At 55.9% G+C, this 14550-nt stretch overlaps 5 protein-coding genes across 5 annotated transcripts; 3 read left to right on the top strand and 2 right to left on the bottom strand.

Moving 5' to 3' along the window:
* The first annotated feature begins 2 nt into the window (after nt 1-2).
* Nucleotides 3-3817, top strand: BU26DRAFT_610792 (nuclear pore protein-like protein). Its single transcript, XM_033836016.1, has 3 exons — nt 3-704; nt 754-3136; nt 3200-3817. The coding sequence occupies exons 1-3, from the start codon at nt 34-36 to the stop codon at nt 3524-3526; spliced, it is 3381 nt and encodes a 1126-aa protein (XP_033676603.1). The 5' UTR covers nt 3-33; the 3' UTR covers nt 3527-3817.
* Nucleotides 3818-4006: 189 nt separating this feature from the next.
* BU26DRAFT_174109 (uncharacterized protein) lies at nt 4007-5418 on the bottom strand. The gene has a single exon (XM_033820307.1). The coding sequence runs from the start codon at nt 5323-5325 to the stop codon at nt 4318-4320; it is 1008 nt and encodes a 335-aa protein (XP_033676602.1). The 5' UTR covers nt 5326-5418; the 3' UTR covers nt 4007-4317.
* A 1085-nt stretch (nt 5419-6503) lies between these two features.
* Nucleotides 6504-8523, bottom strand: BU26DRAFT_525096 (cyclin-like protein). Its single transcript, XM_033830424.1, has 6 exons — nt 8048-8523; nt 7964-7979; nt 7855-7905; nt 7386-7804; nt 6967-7320; nt 6504-6905 (listed from the first exon to the last, which is right to left on the bottom strand). The coding sequence occupies exons 1-6, from the start codon at nt 8144-8146 to the stop codon at nt 6747-6749; spliced, it is 1098 nt and encodes a 365-aa protein (XP_033676601.1). The 5' UTR covers nt 8147-8523; the 3' UTR covers nt 6504-6746.
* Nucleotides 8524-8566: 43 nt separating this feature from the next.
* On the top strand, nt 8567-9529 carry BU26DRAFT_556085 (mitochondrial F1F0 ATP synthase-like protein subunit Atp14; the record flags this gene model as incomplete). The annotated part of the gene is made up of 3 exons (XM_033832359.1): nt 8567-8593; nt 8643-8727; nt 8786-9529. 3 exons carry the CDS (start codon nt 8567-8569, stop codon nt 9055-9057), a joined length of 384 nt encoding a protein of 127 aa, XP_033676600.1. The 3' UTR covers nt 9058-9529.
* A 963-nt stretch (nt 9530-10492) lies between these two features.
* Nucleotides 10493-13986, top strand: BU26DRAFT_511377 (DUF1765-domain-containing protein; the record flags this gene model as incomplete). Its single annotated transcript, XM_033827302.1, has 3 exons — nt 10493-11466; nt 11515-13092; nt 13143-13986. The coding sequence occupies 3 exons, from the start codon at nt 10493-10495 to the stop codon at nt 13984-13986; spliced, it is 3396 nt and encodes a 1131-aa protein (XP_033676599.1).
* Between the last annotated feature and the right edge of the window lie 564 nt (nt 13987-14550).

The raw sequence follows: 14550 nt of genomic DNA, 5'->3' as shown, positions 1-14550 counted from the left end.
ATCAACACCGCCAGCGCAACGCACAACGCCCAAATGTCGCTCTTCGCCAATCTCGGAACCGGCCAGCCCGCTTCTAGCGGCGCATCGACCTCGGGCACGCCAGCCTTCAAGCCGCTGTTTGGCGGAACTACCACCACGTCCTCCGGCACCTCGCCCAGCTTGTTTTCCGGCCTTGGGGCCTCCACCGGCGCGCCGTCTGGCACATCGCAACCCACGCCTTCAGGCGGATTGGGAGGAAGTTTGTTTGGCAATCTGGGCGGAGCAAAGACGGCAGCGCCCGCGCCGGCATCCACATCTGCTTTCTCTCTAGGCGGCGCGACCTCCCAGCCGCAATCCACTGGCTTTGGCGGCCTGTTCTCGAAACCGGCTGGTCAGCAGCCGCAGCAATCGACGACGACAAATCCACTATCCAACCCACAACAAACCAGCGGATTCGGGCCGTCCTCGTTTTTGGGTGGTGCCTCGACACAACAGCAACAACCGCAAGCTGGTGGCCCTCTGTCGCAGTCGCAGGCAGCCGCGGGCCGATCAGCGCACTTCGATCATCTGCTTGAGCGGGGCCGCAAACGCAATGCTGGCGAGAATGGGCTCAGCAACTTCGAGGAATTGCCTGCTCTGCAGCTTGGGCTGGGCGACATTGCGCGCAAGGTGCGCAATCTGGGTGCTGGCGGTCCTTCGGCGGACCAGGCGCAAGATCGTGCTGCGTAGGTTGTTTTCACGCGCGCCATGCCGTCGTGTACTGATTGCCTCTAGGCACTATCTGCTATCCGCCTCTGGCGTGAAGATGGGCAGCACCCTCCGTGATCTCAATCAGTTCTCTACGCAAGCGGGCCTGAGCACCACCGGTTCAGCAGCCAATGTTCTAGATACGGACGTTGACAGCTACATCTCGAACCTCCACTCGCAATCCACCTTAGCTCTGATCCAGGAAGGCTTGGAGCAGTCTAAGCGCGACTTCGATGCCTTCCTGGAGGACAATGTCCAGATCGAATGGGATAAACAGCGGCAAAGGATATACGAGCACTTCGGCCTCGGCAGGCAGAGCGAAGAGATGGCAGCTTCGCAGAGCACGTTTGGTAGCACAACCGCTCGCGGGGCGTTTGGGAGGTCCACACGCAAAGGCCGCTCGACTGGTGCAAAGGGTGCATCGGTGAACGGCGGATCGTTTGCCGCCTCTGCTGGGCCGCCCGTCATTGGGTCCGTCATGTCGCCATACCAAAAGAGAGGGCTCAATGGTGACTCTCCGGACAAGTCTATGCTTGCTGGGCAAACCGGTCCCGGCGATCGTCACACACGCGACAAACAGGAAAAGTTCATGGAGACTGTCAAGAAGCTTAATGAGACTAGGCTTCAAGAACGCCCCTTTCCCGTCCTCCATGAGTTCGCCGCGGTGGAGAAGGTTGCACGTGGAGAGAATTCGGATTACTTCATCAATGCGTACAGAGCGCTAGCCTCTATCACGGGTGAGAAGGAGGAATCAGATACTCCAGGGATCGACAACCCCAAGGAACGTTGCTTCGCCGCCGAGTACCTGGATGAACAACCGAATTCGGTCAGGAGCGTGCGGATGCGCAAACGCATTCTTGACGGCTCCCGCCAATTTTTGGAGAAGAAGTTTATGGATAACGTTCAAGAGGTGCTGGAGAAGAATGCACAGGACGCCAGGCCTGGCGGCGAGCCATCCAGAATAAATAAGATCCGAGGATTTGTCAGGGCCAAGATAGCACAGAAAGAGCTGGGAGCAGAGATAGAGCATCTGCAGAAGATTGGTGGCGACGGCGATGAATTCCCTTGGGTCATCATGTTCTACCTCCTGCGTGCCGGCCTGACGCAAGAAGCCTCGGACTACGTGCGAGAGAAGAGAAACTTCTTCCAGAACAACGACAGGAATTTTCAGGCCGCAGTATCGTACTATGCCACCGATCCAGATCGCCGGTTGAGCCCTGAATTGCAACAAAAGATCAATCATGTACATGCACAGCGTGCTCGGATAGCGCCAACGAACGACCCTTACCGCATGGCCTGCTACAAGATCATCGGCCGTTGTGAGATGAGCCGCCGGAATCTTGACACAATAAAAGAGAGCATGGACGATTGGGTATGGCTGCAGTTCAACCTGGCTCGAGAAGGGAACCGTGCCGAGGAGAATGCTGGCGAAATCTTCGGACTGGACGAGATACGCGCGACCATCAGTGAAATAGGCCAGCGCCATTTCATGAATGATGATGCTGAATCCGCAGGTGGATATGGAGTTTATTTCTACCTTGCTACGCTTGCTGGTATGTTTGAGCAGGCAGTCAATTTCCTCTACCAGAACCACTATGTCTCGGCGGTGCATTTCGCGATTGCCCTGGACTACTACGGACTGTTGCGGGTATCGGATTGGAACACCGCGGGCATGGAGATTCTCACCTACACGACGCGGCAACAGCCACAGCTCAACTTTGGAAGAGTGGTTGGCTTCTATACTGGCGACTTCCGGGCAGCTCGAGCCGACGCCGCGGCAGAGTATCTCATCCTGATCTGCTTGAATGCGGATCTACCTGGTGAAGCGGGCAAGCAACAAGCGGAACTTTCTCACGAAGCCCTCCGCGAGCTCGTTCTCGAGACACGGGAGTTCTCAACGCTACTAGGTGACGTCAAGTCTAATGGACAGACTACATCAGGTCTTATCCAGGAGCGCGTACCGTTGATCAAGCTGATCGGCGAGACTGCTCTGGTGAACGCTATCACACGCGAGGCAGCGAGGATGGCGGACGACAACGGACGCACCAACGACGCTGTTCTACTGAACCATCTTGCAGGAGAATACGACAGCGTCGTGTCGATCCTCAATCGTGCCCTGTCCGAGGCTCTCTCTGTTGAGCTCGGTCAGGAGCCGCTACGGCTCGAGCCACTAAAACCCCGATTAGCGACCGTGCAGCCGCAACAAACCCAGGATCTAACGTCTAGCCTTAGTATGCTCGGGACCGATGACCCGGTCGAGCTGGCGCACAAAGTCATCGTGCTGTACGATGCAAACAGCTTGTGGTGGAGAAAAGTCTCGCAAACGAATCGCGAATCACTTGGTATCTTGTACTCCCTCAACACGGCAAAGAAAGTCATCGAAGCCCGCTCCTACATGGAAGCCCTTGGTGTAAGTCCCATCCCTTTCCCATCGTTTTGTCATCATCAGTTCGCTAACATTCCATCTTTGTAGCAAATCGAGTCCCTCCGCATCTTGCCTTTAACTTCCGGCGGCAACCTCTCCGACATCCGCGCCCACGCCAATTCTTTCTCCACCTACCCGCCCGAAATCGCGCGCAACATCGGCAACGTGCTGCTCTGGTGCATCGGCTGCTGTAGCCGCCACCGCGAAGTGCTACTAAGCGGGCAGTACGAAGATCCAACGAGGAGGAGCTTAGCAGATCAGCTGCTTCAGAAGGCGAAGGATCTCATGGTCTTTGCGGGCTTGATTCGGTACAAGCTGCCGCCGAGGGTGTTCGAGACGCTTGCGCGGGAGGGACAGGAGGTTGGCGCTTATTAGCAAAGCAGGGAAGGGTGATAGGGTGAGGAAAATGAGGGGACGAGGAAGATGAGATGTTTGGGGGTATGATATGTGAGATTTGGTTTTGGACGATGCGTTGGAGTGCGCAATTCTGCCATAGAGCATCGTTCCCCGACATTCTTGCGTAGAATATATATCCTTTGGGCACTGCTGCACCAGAGAAGCGGTGGCCCTGAAAAAGAAACGAAGAGTATCAGTTTCGAAGCGTGTATTCCGATGCCTTTGTTGGTGAATATAGATAGAGCCTTTGATCGGGGGATTGAAGATTGCTTAGGAATGGATACGATGATAGGGGTAGGTTGTCAACGACGATCCCGGCTCATGCAGTGAATAATGGGATACCATTAGCAGATAAGATTCATCAGATGTTGCAGCAACGTTGCTTCTCAATACATCTTCCTAAAGGACGTGCTGAATGGAGTGGGTGGGTTGTAGAAAGGAACGGAGAATGAAGAGGGAAGGGAAATATTAGGTATATGAGTAAGCAAGACATTACATTAGTGTGAAGGAAACTACGGTACTACTACTGAGAACTAGTCCAACGCTGGACCCTGAGGGGGTATCGAACCACATACTCCATTACGACAACGCATAACCCATCCACGCACCCACCAACTCACTTTTTTTTCCGAGATGCCTATAGTAGTTGTTAGTTGGCTCAGCGGTTGCAAGTTGCACCGAGGCGAGAGCAAAGGGAAGGAGGGGGGAATGGGGGGAAGACACACCAAATTACACCCACCCGAAAACGCCATGTAGACCTAAATATCCGACTAGGCTTGGGTCCCGTTCACCGCCTGATGGATCCTGAGCATCCTCCTCTTCCAGAATGAGTCCTCCTCGGACGACGGCGAAGCGCAGGCACCATGCACCTGGCATTTGTACTCCTCTCGAGAAGTATACGGCCAGTAGCCGGGGCACTGCGGCGTGTTGTCGGGGAAGGAATCAGGCCAGAGGTATGGTTGGGTCGTCGAGTAGCAGAGGCAATCCGGATCGTAGCAGATAGTCCCGGACGGGTAGTCGGGAGGTGGCGGATAGGTTGGCGGCTGCTGGAACATTGGGGGCTGCGGGAGCGCTGGCAGTGCTGGTGTTGGTGGTGGCGGCGGCGGCGGCGGCGGCGGCGGCGACGGCGACGGCGACGGAGGCAGAGGAGGGTAAAGAGGGATCCAGGGCTGAAGTTCGTCATCGTCAACGACGTGGGTCTTCGGGGCAGCGAGATGGGTGCAGGTCTCAAAGAGGATGTCGTGCCCGATGTCGCAGCGAAACGAAGGCTCGTTGTGCCAGCTCCCATGATCCAGATACGTTCTCTCGCATCCCAGACCCGGCAAGCACTGAGCAACAGGGCAAAAAGCCGGATCCGCACCAGGGACCCACATCTTGACTCCGCCCTGGGAGAATGGGCAGTAGTCTGGGCTGTCGGGCGGGGCTGCCTTGTTGCAGTCGATGGCGCTGAAGTCGTACCAGATGCTATGGGTGGCGGGCTCGAACTTGTACTCTGCCTGGAGGATACCAGCGGGGGCGACGGCGTAGCGGGGGACGTCGCGCATCTTGAGGCTGATGCCACCGCCGGTGCCTGTGGTGTCGATCATGCCGTGGATGACGCTACCGTGATTGCCGGGGACGATGATGTGCTGTTCGTCGAGGACATGCCAGCCGGGGCCGACGACCCAGAAGAAGAGATCGTAGGGGCAGTGGTTCACGATCTTGACGGTGTTGGCGGCACGGGCAATGCCTGCGAAGAGGCATGCAAGGAGGCATGCCGCAGTGACGAACCAGCGCATAACGCCGATTGGGAAAGTGAATTAGTGAAAAATTAAGAGAAGGGGAGTGAATGCTGGTGTTTTCAAACCGAAGTAGGAAGTCTAGGTCATGTGAAGCCCCTGAGTACGGGAGCATGAAGTTCAAACGAATGCGGCGAGACCTGGGGCCATGCGAGCAAGAGAGCCACCAGGCGTTTATAGACCTCCATGAGCCTCTCCCACTGCGCAACACAGCATCGCTATGCTATTGGGTGTGCCGGAGGGAAGCCATGGGTACAGATAATTGGAATCGGTCCTCAAATTGCAATTAGTAGTGTCGAACCCATCGTCGAAGCCCAGCGTGGGCGATGTGTGCAAACGAACACACAGGAATAGATTACCGCAGTCAATTAGGTGTTGGGTATACTCGCGGTGCTCGGGACGGAGAACCGCTCGCAGTCACGAAAGCCAACCAAGCCTGAGCGGTCCTGATTCGCTAACAATCAACAGGCGGCAGCAAGAATCATGGCAATTGACGAAGCTAGACGTACTGTGCTATCATGTTTTAGCTGATACCCGAATGATTGCCTGGACAACGAGGTCATTGACGTACCGATGGGTGAGGTGGGAGTCGAACTGGAAGTTAGCTAAGCGTGCATTAGCTAGGTAAACTCCCGCCCTGATATCGGCTCTAGGTTCTCAACAGTGCAGTAGAACACGATTGCGTCGAACAGTGGTAGCGATATGGATAAGGAGCTCGAAGTATGGTGCTGAATCGGAGTCGCCGGTGCATACGAACATGTCGCCATCTTGGCCCCGGAAAGCCTCTCGCTTGTTTGCAGCGCTGTACTCCGGATCAGCCACTGAGCTGTTGTCGGGGAAAGGGAGGCGCCGACCGAGAAGAGCACTTACCAAGGTACGCTCATACTACCCGCGGTTCATGGTCACATACGCCGAGGATGGATGTTCAACGTTTGGGCTTCTTCTTCGTGGTAAGGGTCGGCAGGCAGCGATTATGCGCTTCATGCAGGGGACGGAAGTCGCAATCAGAAAACTCCGGTAAAGGGGGAAGCCGCGCCTCAGAGGCACTACGCACCCGTGGACCTGCGTAGGGCTCGAGTTAGTGCAGATTTCTGCTGAAGGCTTCCACCTGGGCAGTCAGATCAACCCCGAGGCATGCATGGCGAAACAGATTATCGCCCGAAGGCAATTTTTTGATTTTCTGTTTGAGGTCTTAACGTCAAAAAGTAAATCTATCAGTGGCAGTCAGCCTAGGGGTATAAAGAAGCTCAGCTCGTGACTTAGACCGCCAACGCCACCCATGCAACCCGCTAGAAAGGTGTATAAACGCATGACCCGGTAATGCAAATTATCCCAAAACCCGACCATCATTGACGGTTCTTTCACTCTTCGTTCAGCCTTGGTACACTCGCCAGACCACGCCACGCAATTCCGCTGTGGCTCTAAGCAGGCGGGATTCTGCTCATGTCTCCGCCCCTCTCCAGCCACTTCGGATCGATGATCTTATTGAGAGCTTGATGGATAAGCTTGTAGGCGGTGCGGATGGTGCCATCGCTGACATCGACGGCGGCACCAATCTCTTTAGGCGTCTTCGGCTGGCCCTACGGTGTGGTGTAATTAGCATGTGTCTCCTTTAGTATTCGTACCGCGGCGTTGGCTTACCATGAGGTGAGCGACCAAGAAAATGCATGCGCCAGTGATGGAGAGCGGAGAGCGACCGGCGGCAACACCCAAATCGGTAACCTTCGTTGCACATTCTTGAGCAATCAATCCCGCCGTATTGTCCAGTCCGAGCTTGCTGCAGGCTCGAATGATCAGTTCAGCAGCGCTAGTGGCCTTGGTGGCTTTGAAGGAGCTGTTGCTGAGCACGGCGCCGCTACCAGCCACCTTGGGGCCACTAGCCTCCTTCTTGAGCACCGTGTGCAAATAACCCTCAAGAACTTTGAATGTGCGTCCAATCTCCTTTTTCGAAACTTTGGTCAACTTGTAGATCTCGCGGAACGAGCGGCCCATGTCCTAAAGTGTCAGTACGGTTAGCATATGTCTTTGAATGGTATTTGTAGGCGTAACTGGCGGCTTACATGCTGCCGACAGGCAATGAAGATGCAGCCTGCGATGACGGCGTCTTGCGACTTGCCCTTGAAGATCTTGCCGTCGTCGGTAATCTTGTAGAGCAACTTAGCTGTCTCGGCCACCGGCTTCGGAATCTGAAAGGACTCGCATAACGCCGATATTTGACCATACGCAGCTTGGAGCGACTTGTTGGTCTTGTCGTGGTTGGACTTATTCTGGGCACGCGACAATTCCCGCGTTCGAGCGCTCGCATCACCAAAGGCGATCTCTGTCTGTAGCTGGGACCCGTGCAGCAAGGGATTCGCAGCGTCTCCGACACGGGAGGGGTCATCGTTGCCCTGGTCGTCGTTGGAGAAAGTCCGCCACTCGGATCGATAGTCGAGGTTTCGTTCGGAGAGTACACGCCCGCAGCTTCCACAGATCGTATCTGCATTGTTCTTAGCATCACGCTCTCTCAGTGCAGCTCGGCATAAATACCGCCAACTGAAAAGTTCTCTACAAGGTTCGGCGGATTTTCTCTGCAATCGGCTGAGAAGTTAGTTAGCAAACGTATCAGATCAGGCCTCCGCGCCCTGAACAGACGTACGGCATATGAGAATCACCTAACATGGCGGTATGATTAGCATTTGTCTCCGTTTGGAATTTGTACCACGAAGACGGCTCGGCTCACATTGAGGTCTTCCTGCCATTCTTGCGGTGCTGCGACTGCGGGCGCGTCCTCATACACCTCGCCCGGGCTCAGCAGACGTCCGTCCGGAGCGTATGACATTTTGCACTTGTGGATATCACGTATATGGAGATAGTGGGTATGCGGACTCGTTGGGAGGCTGCGGGCAGTCCGTTGGGGACAGCGCTTTCAGGCAGACGGGACGGAGCTGCGCCGGGTCGACTTCTTAGACCTTTCGGCAGGGCGCCGTCGACGACTGGAGAGATCGCGAATTGTCTATTGCTATCAACGAGCGGATACCGGTGCCTGCGGGAGGTGTCGCAGGTGGTGGTAGTGAGATGGTCTGCGAGAGGCAAAAAGAGGTTGTCCGGCCTTTGAAGAGCGCCTGGGGCTGAGCTAAGCGCCAAGCCCATGTTCCACGCTAGCCACTTTGAGACGTTGCGGTTGGGACGTTGCGGCTCACCTGCAGCAGCTTTTCTTCACCCTCTCCAACAGCTCCTCCGCCCCTCCATACCCGACACAATGCTTGCGCAATCCATCAGGGCATCGGTATGCGCGTCTCTACTACCTGCTCCAGGCAATTGCTGACCCATTGCAGCGCCAGACGCTCGCACGCGTCGCCCGGCAGCAATCTGCCTTCGTGGCCCGCCGCACATTCATCGTCCCGACGGCCGTCCGACAAGGTGAATCATCCCCAGTCGTACAGGGAAGGAACCCACTGACGCAATTGATGCACCACAGCCGATCTAGTCCAGGAAATGTACCTGCGGGAGCTGAAGAGCTACAAGCCCCTGCAAGTCAAGGCGTCCGATGCCGAAGGCCACGTCCAGAAGTTCGCCGTCCCGAAGCCCCCGCCATCCCCTGAAGAGGGCGACCTCGCGAGCGAGTTGAAGGCATACGAGACACAACAGGTTGAGCTTGAGGGTGCAGCAACCGGGGAGGAGGGTGCCGCCCCGGTAGAGGAGGACTGGTTCGTGGAGGAAGAGGAGGAAACTGCTACGGCTGCTCATTAGGCAGCAACCAGCTGCATCACAACGACTTGTACTAAAACATCCGACTGTGTCAATATTGGGCAATGAACAGCTAGTTCCATGTCTCCGGCTCCGACAACCAAGTCACGTGATTGTGACTCTACCTAGGTATCCGTGAATGCATCCATGTTCAGCAACGTGCAAGAACGAGCACGCTCGATTGCTGTCTAGGGAAGCACACACTGTACGATGGGAGCCTCCACCCGTTTCCTCGTGCTTTCAGCGGCGCAACGAGCTTTCGTCTATCCATCGAGATCTCTTGTGCAGATGTCGGCGGCCAAGCCATGGCTACGGAAACATCGGGAGGTAAGCTCACAGTATGCGCGGATACAGTGGGACCGCTTGGAGTACGAGACCTGTGCAAACGAAACGAGGCGTAGTGGCGCCGGCTGTACTCCTACAGTACCCACATGGTAACGCCCGGAAGCGTACAGGACTCATCATGCTCGGGATGATTGTTGAGACAACAGATAACAGTAGCGTGATTAGCGTAGAGACGTCTGGAGAATACGTCATGCACCGTGAAGCGCGCATTATGTGGGTGTCATAAGGCTGGGGACAGGCAACTGGAGATTAACGGTGAAAGAGGATGCTACCACAGCGGTACCAAGACTCACTATCAGGATTTCACACGCGTCCATACAAGCGGAGACATTGGCATCTCGCACGAGCCACGTTCTCAATGTGAAGCACGCCTGCCTGACCAGGTCACTATGCAATGCAGCAACCCGGAAGCGGCCCCTCGAGAGGTCCCTCGACCCAGCAGTTCGTCGGCGCTGCAACGGTGCGTGAACGGCTGCTAGTGAGTGCCGACGAAGCGTCCCGGCGGTGGGTGCAGCGGCGACAGCAGGATGCACTTTAATATAGAAAAACCCCCGACCGCAGAGAGATTTGCCAGGCCAAAATTAAATCTTGATCGCTGCGAGGCGAAGCCACCCGAGATCAAACCTGCTCGTGATCCTTGCTAGTCTTCCGGGCCTGCTTGTCGCCTGCGCTTCTGCGACGCCAGGCGAATTTGCCGAAATCAGCGTCAACGCTCGCTCAGCTCGCTCTCGAGACACTCCCCCAGCGTGCAGCCAGCCTGCGTGCCTTTGTAACCGTCCTCGTCAGTCGCTACCTTGCCGCTCCACCACGCTCGCTGCCTCACCGCCTCGCCGCCTCGCCGCCAGAATCCACCACAGCCGCCCGTTCCGTCGTTGACCCTCACCAGACCTCAGGCCCCACTGACATCCACACCTCGTCTTTGAGACCGCGAACATTGCAAGCTCGGAACCCTCTAGGAGCCGGTTGCCCCTCGATTCGAAACCGATTCCGTATTGGTTGCTAAATATGAGCCCGTAGAGTGTCGGTACCGAACCGCTGAGAGGCAGCCCATGGGGGAGAAGCTGCCGCGAACACCCACCACCTTTCACCGACTATGCAGGCCGTAGCCCCGGCCCACCGCGGCCACAATGCGCTCGCCAGCACGCCTCGAGGCCGCACCCGTGCTGTCTCGGACGTCTATCCGCCGCCCGAGCGAGCGCCGGAGCTCACGCAGCTGCCCAAGGCTGCCTCGTACACCTACTTTCCCCGCGTGAAAGACCTCGCAGACGAGCCGCCGGTGCTGGAGCTGAAGGGCACGATATCAGAAGAGGAGCTGAAAAGCGGCACAAGCGGAGATGGGACGTCCTACTCGTCTTCGGGCGGCTCGAGCCCTGAGTCGGAGGACGGCCCCCACGTGGTGCAGATGCCGCAATTGCGACCCAGCCTCTCGCGCCGGTCGTCGAGATTCCTGCCCTTCTCCAACAAGAGCCGGGACCCCTCCGCAGAGCCAAAGCCCGACCGCAGCCGCAACGAGAGCGTGAAGCAGGCCGATTCCTCGAGTTCGAGCTCGCCCGTGCGGTCGCTGACAAAGCTGCGGAGGAAGAGCTGGGTGTCGTCACAGTCAAGGCCGTCGTCACCCACGAAGGAGACGCCAAAAGAGACAACCAGCCCCGTGAAGGTGGAGGAGCCAAGGAAGAATTCATTGAGCGTGGAGGCTACCAAGCGGAGGTCCTTGACGGCCGCGCTCAGCATTCCTGAGAAGTCTAGAGCGAGGGATTCCACCGAGAGCCCAACAACTCCCAAGAACCGCGTGCTCACCAAGAAGTCGAAGAGGCTCAGCGGCCTCTTCAACGCTTCCACCGAACCCGCGCCTGTACCCATTTCAAATATTCCTGCGATTCCGCCCGTGCCCAAGTCCTTCTCCACCGAGAAGTTCCCATTATACGTGCAATCTCCAACGAGCCCGACCCACATTCCTCCGCTCCCGCGTAATATCTCCTCAGACAAGCTCAAAGGTGCAAAGACGGAGCCCCGCAAGAAAGACGAGCTCTGGACGGTGTTCCGGACGCTCGAGGGGGACCTCCGCAAGTAAGCTAAAGTGTTCATCTTCATCTGCCTTACTGACCTTGCTCCCAGATTTCATTCCAAGTCCATAGCTTTGAAGGCAAATGTTGTGCGAACGACCCTCCTGCCTTTCCTGCGCACGTATGCCGCACACTCGTCAAACCAAAGGCTCCGACCTGAGGATCTGGATCGGCGCGCTAATATTCTGAACGGGTGGTGGACTGGACTACTGGAGCTCCTGGCAGGGCGGAACAATCAATCAATCTCGGGAACAGACCGCCCAGCTATATTAGAAGGCATCGCGGGAGTCATGGAGCGACCAGAGTGGCGGCTGTCGCCCTCGCCCTTCTGCGCTCTCGCAGACCGTGCCGAGACACTGTCTACGACAACTGTGAAGTCCTCCGGCTCAAACTCTTCCAGCTCCTCGGATTTCCTCGCCGAATCCGTCTTCCACAACGTTCGGAACATCTTCACGCAGAATCTCCTTTCGCAGATGACTTTCGTCGTCGACAAGATGTCACTCCGAAACGCGGCCGCAAGCCTGGTGACCTTTTGCGGAAAGACGTGCGCCTACGCATTTTGCTTCTGCCCAGGAATCGCGGATGTCTTGGTGCGCCTGTGGAATCCAACGCTGGAACCGATGAAGCGCGTTCTTGAGGAGTCGGGTATCACAAGGCTAGATAGGCTTGACGCCACTTCGGACCGCATTGTCGCAGCTTTCCCGCCTATGCTCCACTCGCTGAAGTTCCAATCCTTGCCCAAGCTCGTGCGCTTGTTGCGCCGCCCAGCAACTCTGCCCCTCGGGACCGCTAATTTGGACTGGTATGGCACCTGGGTGAAGCGCTGGTCTGGTGCCGAGAGTGATTTGTTTTACGTTTTCGTGAAGCACTATCACATCCTCGTGACTGAATTTCTGCCTCGGAAACCAACCAATGCAGAGCGTGTCTGTGTGCCTGGACTCGTCATGGTGCATGCCCAGGTCCTGGTTAATCTAGATGCAACTATCAACCGTCATGCTACTCCGCAGCAACCCGAAGAGCCGGGAAACGGAGCAGCTGCAATCACTTTCGATGATGTTCTGGGCGATCCCGATACCTCAGCGTCTACGCTACCCATACCTCCGGCGAATGCGACCCGGCAGATGGCGGAAAACCGGCTCATCATGCTCATTCGAGACTTTCTATCTGAGAGGAACGGGCATATTTCCACAGCACGACGGATATTTGCGGAGTGCTTTGGGTGCCTCCTGCAAGCAGCTGCTCGTAGAGTCTCCATATACGACAACAACGCCTGTTATACGCTGTGCGATTTCCTAGAGGAAGCTTTCGTAATATTAGTTCGCTACGAATCCCTCGACGATCGACAACACCTAATCCTGCACCGGCCTTTCTGGCTTTCGGTGTTCAAGCAGATGACTGCAAGCCACAATACCGCAACCGAGATCAAGTTGTTCGCTTTCTTGTACAGCACTTGGCCGACTCTAATTACTAATGAGCAGTGGAAGGCGAGCCTATGTTTGGATTTCCTACTGGAACCGGAGTTTTTCGAGAGCAGGTTTAATCACTGGTGTCCTATGGTTCGATCATACTTCATGCGGCTGCTGTGTTGGCGGGTCGCCCGTTTCGATGAAGCGGAGTCTGCAACGGAAGTGTATGTTCTCACTGTAAGACTTTACTCGCAATATACTAACACTTTCCCAGGAACATTATGAGAGCTTTGAGCGATCGCTTACGCTCCGTTTGGTCTCACTACCTTTGGCTCCTGGAGCAAGCCCAGGAGACGGACACCATGCTACCATCGACTACGGCTTGCAATCCCGCCCCCGGCCGACGTTTCCTCATCATACGTAATGATAATCCTATGGTGACCAATGCTGGTCCTTTCCTCTCATTCGATGGTGTCGTCCAGTCACCTATGTCAAAGAGACTCTCATCACCTCTGAATCCCGTACCGGAAGCCGACGCTCGGCCGCTTTCAGCTGCGTCAACTGACTCGCAAGACTTCCCGGAAGAAAACGCTAGTACCAAAGGCCGCTGGAACATTCTGCGTAGCTTCATTAGCGGTGCTCCAAAGTCGAAGAGCCCTGACCCGCCCCGCAAAGACAAGGAGAATGCGAAGAGCTCCAACACCAGCAGCTCCAAGAGTGCTAATGAAACGGCAACGAATGGCAAGAATGCAAACGGTGACATGTCTTCCCCGCCCGCCCCTACACATCGCAGCTACAGCTTCCGCTTCTCCCTCGAGTGGGTGGATAAACGCTTCGGGCAGTACCAGCCAATGCGTCTCTATCCGCCACGCCTTCCTCTCCCGGCCCAGGTACTCTTACAGTCAAGGGGCATCAACATCGCCGCAGTGGACAGCTCGCGACCTACGGGTCCTGCGGTAACGTCCAGTCGTTACGCTGGCAGGGCGCTCGCAGAATGGACGTTCGTTTCGCACGAGTGCCAGAACTTCTTCGACCGTCGGAAGAACGAGGGGGTGCCGAGCAACAAGCTGGTCGAAACTCCTACCTTGGCCGTCGAGGCTTTCAGACGTCCTGGATAACGAATGTTTGGATCCGATTTCAATATTTTACCTCACCTACACCGCGCCGCTACTATTCACAACCACGTTGTCTCCATCTTTACCTGTACACTGTACGAGCATCTTCGACGTCTCCCTTATTGGACGTCGATATATAATTTCCCTCCTTTCGGTGATCGGCAGGACTGATACCATATTCGCATGTTGCATACAGGGCTCATCATCGTATCAGTTTCTCGAGCTCTTACGGCGTTTGTCATGGACTTTAGTTCTACTATTGGGTTCGACCTAGCCCTTTTGCATGCATGGCAGTGCGCTTTTTCTTGCATGAACTCGATCCTTTGCTTTTGGGAATACATAGGTTTTTTGGTATTCGGGAGCAATGGATGGATAGGGACGGAATGGATTGGTGGCATGGATGTATAAGTCTTAGGCACGTTGGTTGCATATAGAATATACTTTGCTTCTTCTTTTGTGCTTTGCTGTCATTCCCCCGCCTAGCTAGCACTGGGCTGCTTATCTCAAGCCCCAGGAGCCTTGAAGAGATCTCCGGCATTCACCCCGGACCAAGACTGGTGCAAGCGA

The sequence above is a fragment of the Trematosphaeria pertusa genome (assembly GCF_010094035.1).
Source record: "Trematosphaeria pertusa strain CBS 122368 unplaced genomic scaffold BU26scaffold_23, whole genome shotgun sequence".
Lineage (NCBI taxonomy): Eukaryota > Fungi > Ascomycota > Dothideomycetes > Pleosporales > Trematosphaeriaceae > Trematosphaeria > Trematosphaeria pertusa.
The sequence above is the reverse complement of the archived record's forward strand: the minus strand, read 5'-3'. Positions and strand labels throughout refer to the sequence as shown.

Coding starts and splice junctions, on each gene's coding strand:
- BU26DRAFT_610792 (XM_033836016.1), top strand. CDS start 34: ATGTCGCTCTTCGCCAATCTCGGAACCGGCCAGCCCGCTTCTAGCGGC. Junction 705..753: donor CAGGCGCAAGATCGTGCTGC/GTAGGTTGTTTT, acceptor GATTGCCTCTAG/GCACTATCTGCTATCCGCCT. Junction 3,137..3,199: donor CCTACATGGAAGCCCTTGGT/GTAAGTCCCATC, acceptor CCATCTTTGTAG/CAAATCGAGTCCCTCCGCAT.
- BU26DRAFT_174109 (XM_033820307.1), bottom strand. CDS start 5,325: ATGCGCTGGTTCGTCACTGCGGCATGCCTCCTTGCATGCCTCTTCGCA.
- BU26DRAFT_525096 (XM_033830424.1), bottom strand. CDS start 8,146: ATGTCATACGCTCCGGACGGACGTCTGCTGAGCCCGGGCGAGGTGTAT. Junction 7,805..7,854: donor AGAGAACTTTTCAGTTGGCG/GTATTTATGCCG, acceptor AGAACAATGCAG/ATACGATCTGTGGAAGCTGC. Junction 7,321..7,385: donor TCATTGCCTGTCGGCAGCAT/GTAAGCCGCCAG, acceptor CTGACACTTTAG/GACATGGGCCGCTCGTTCCG.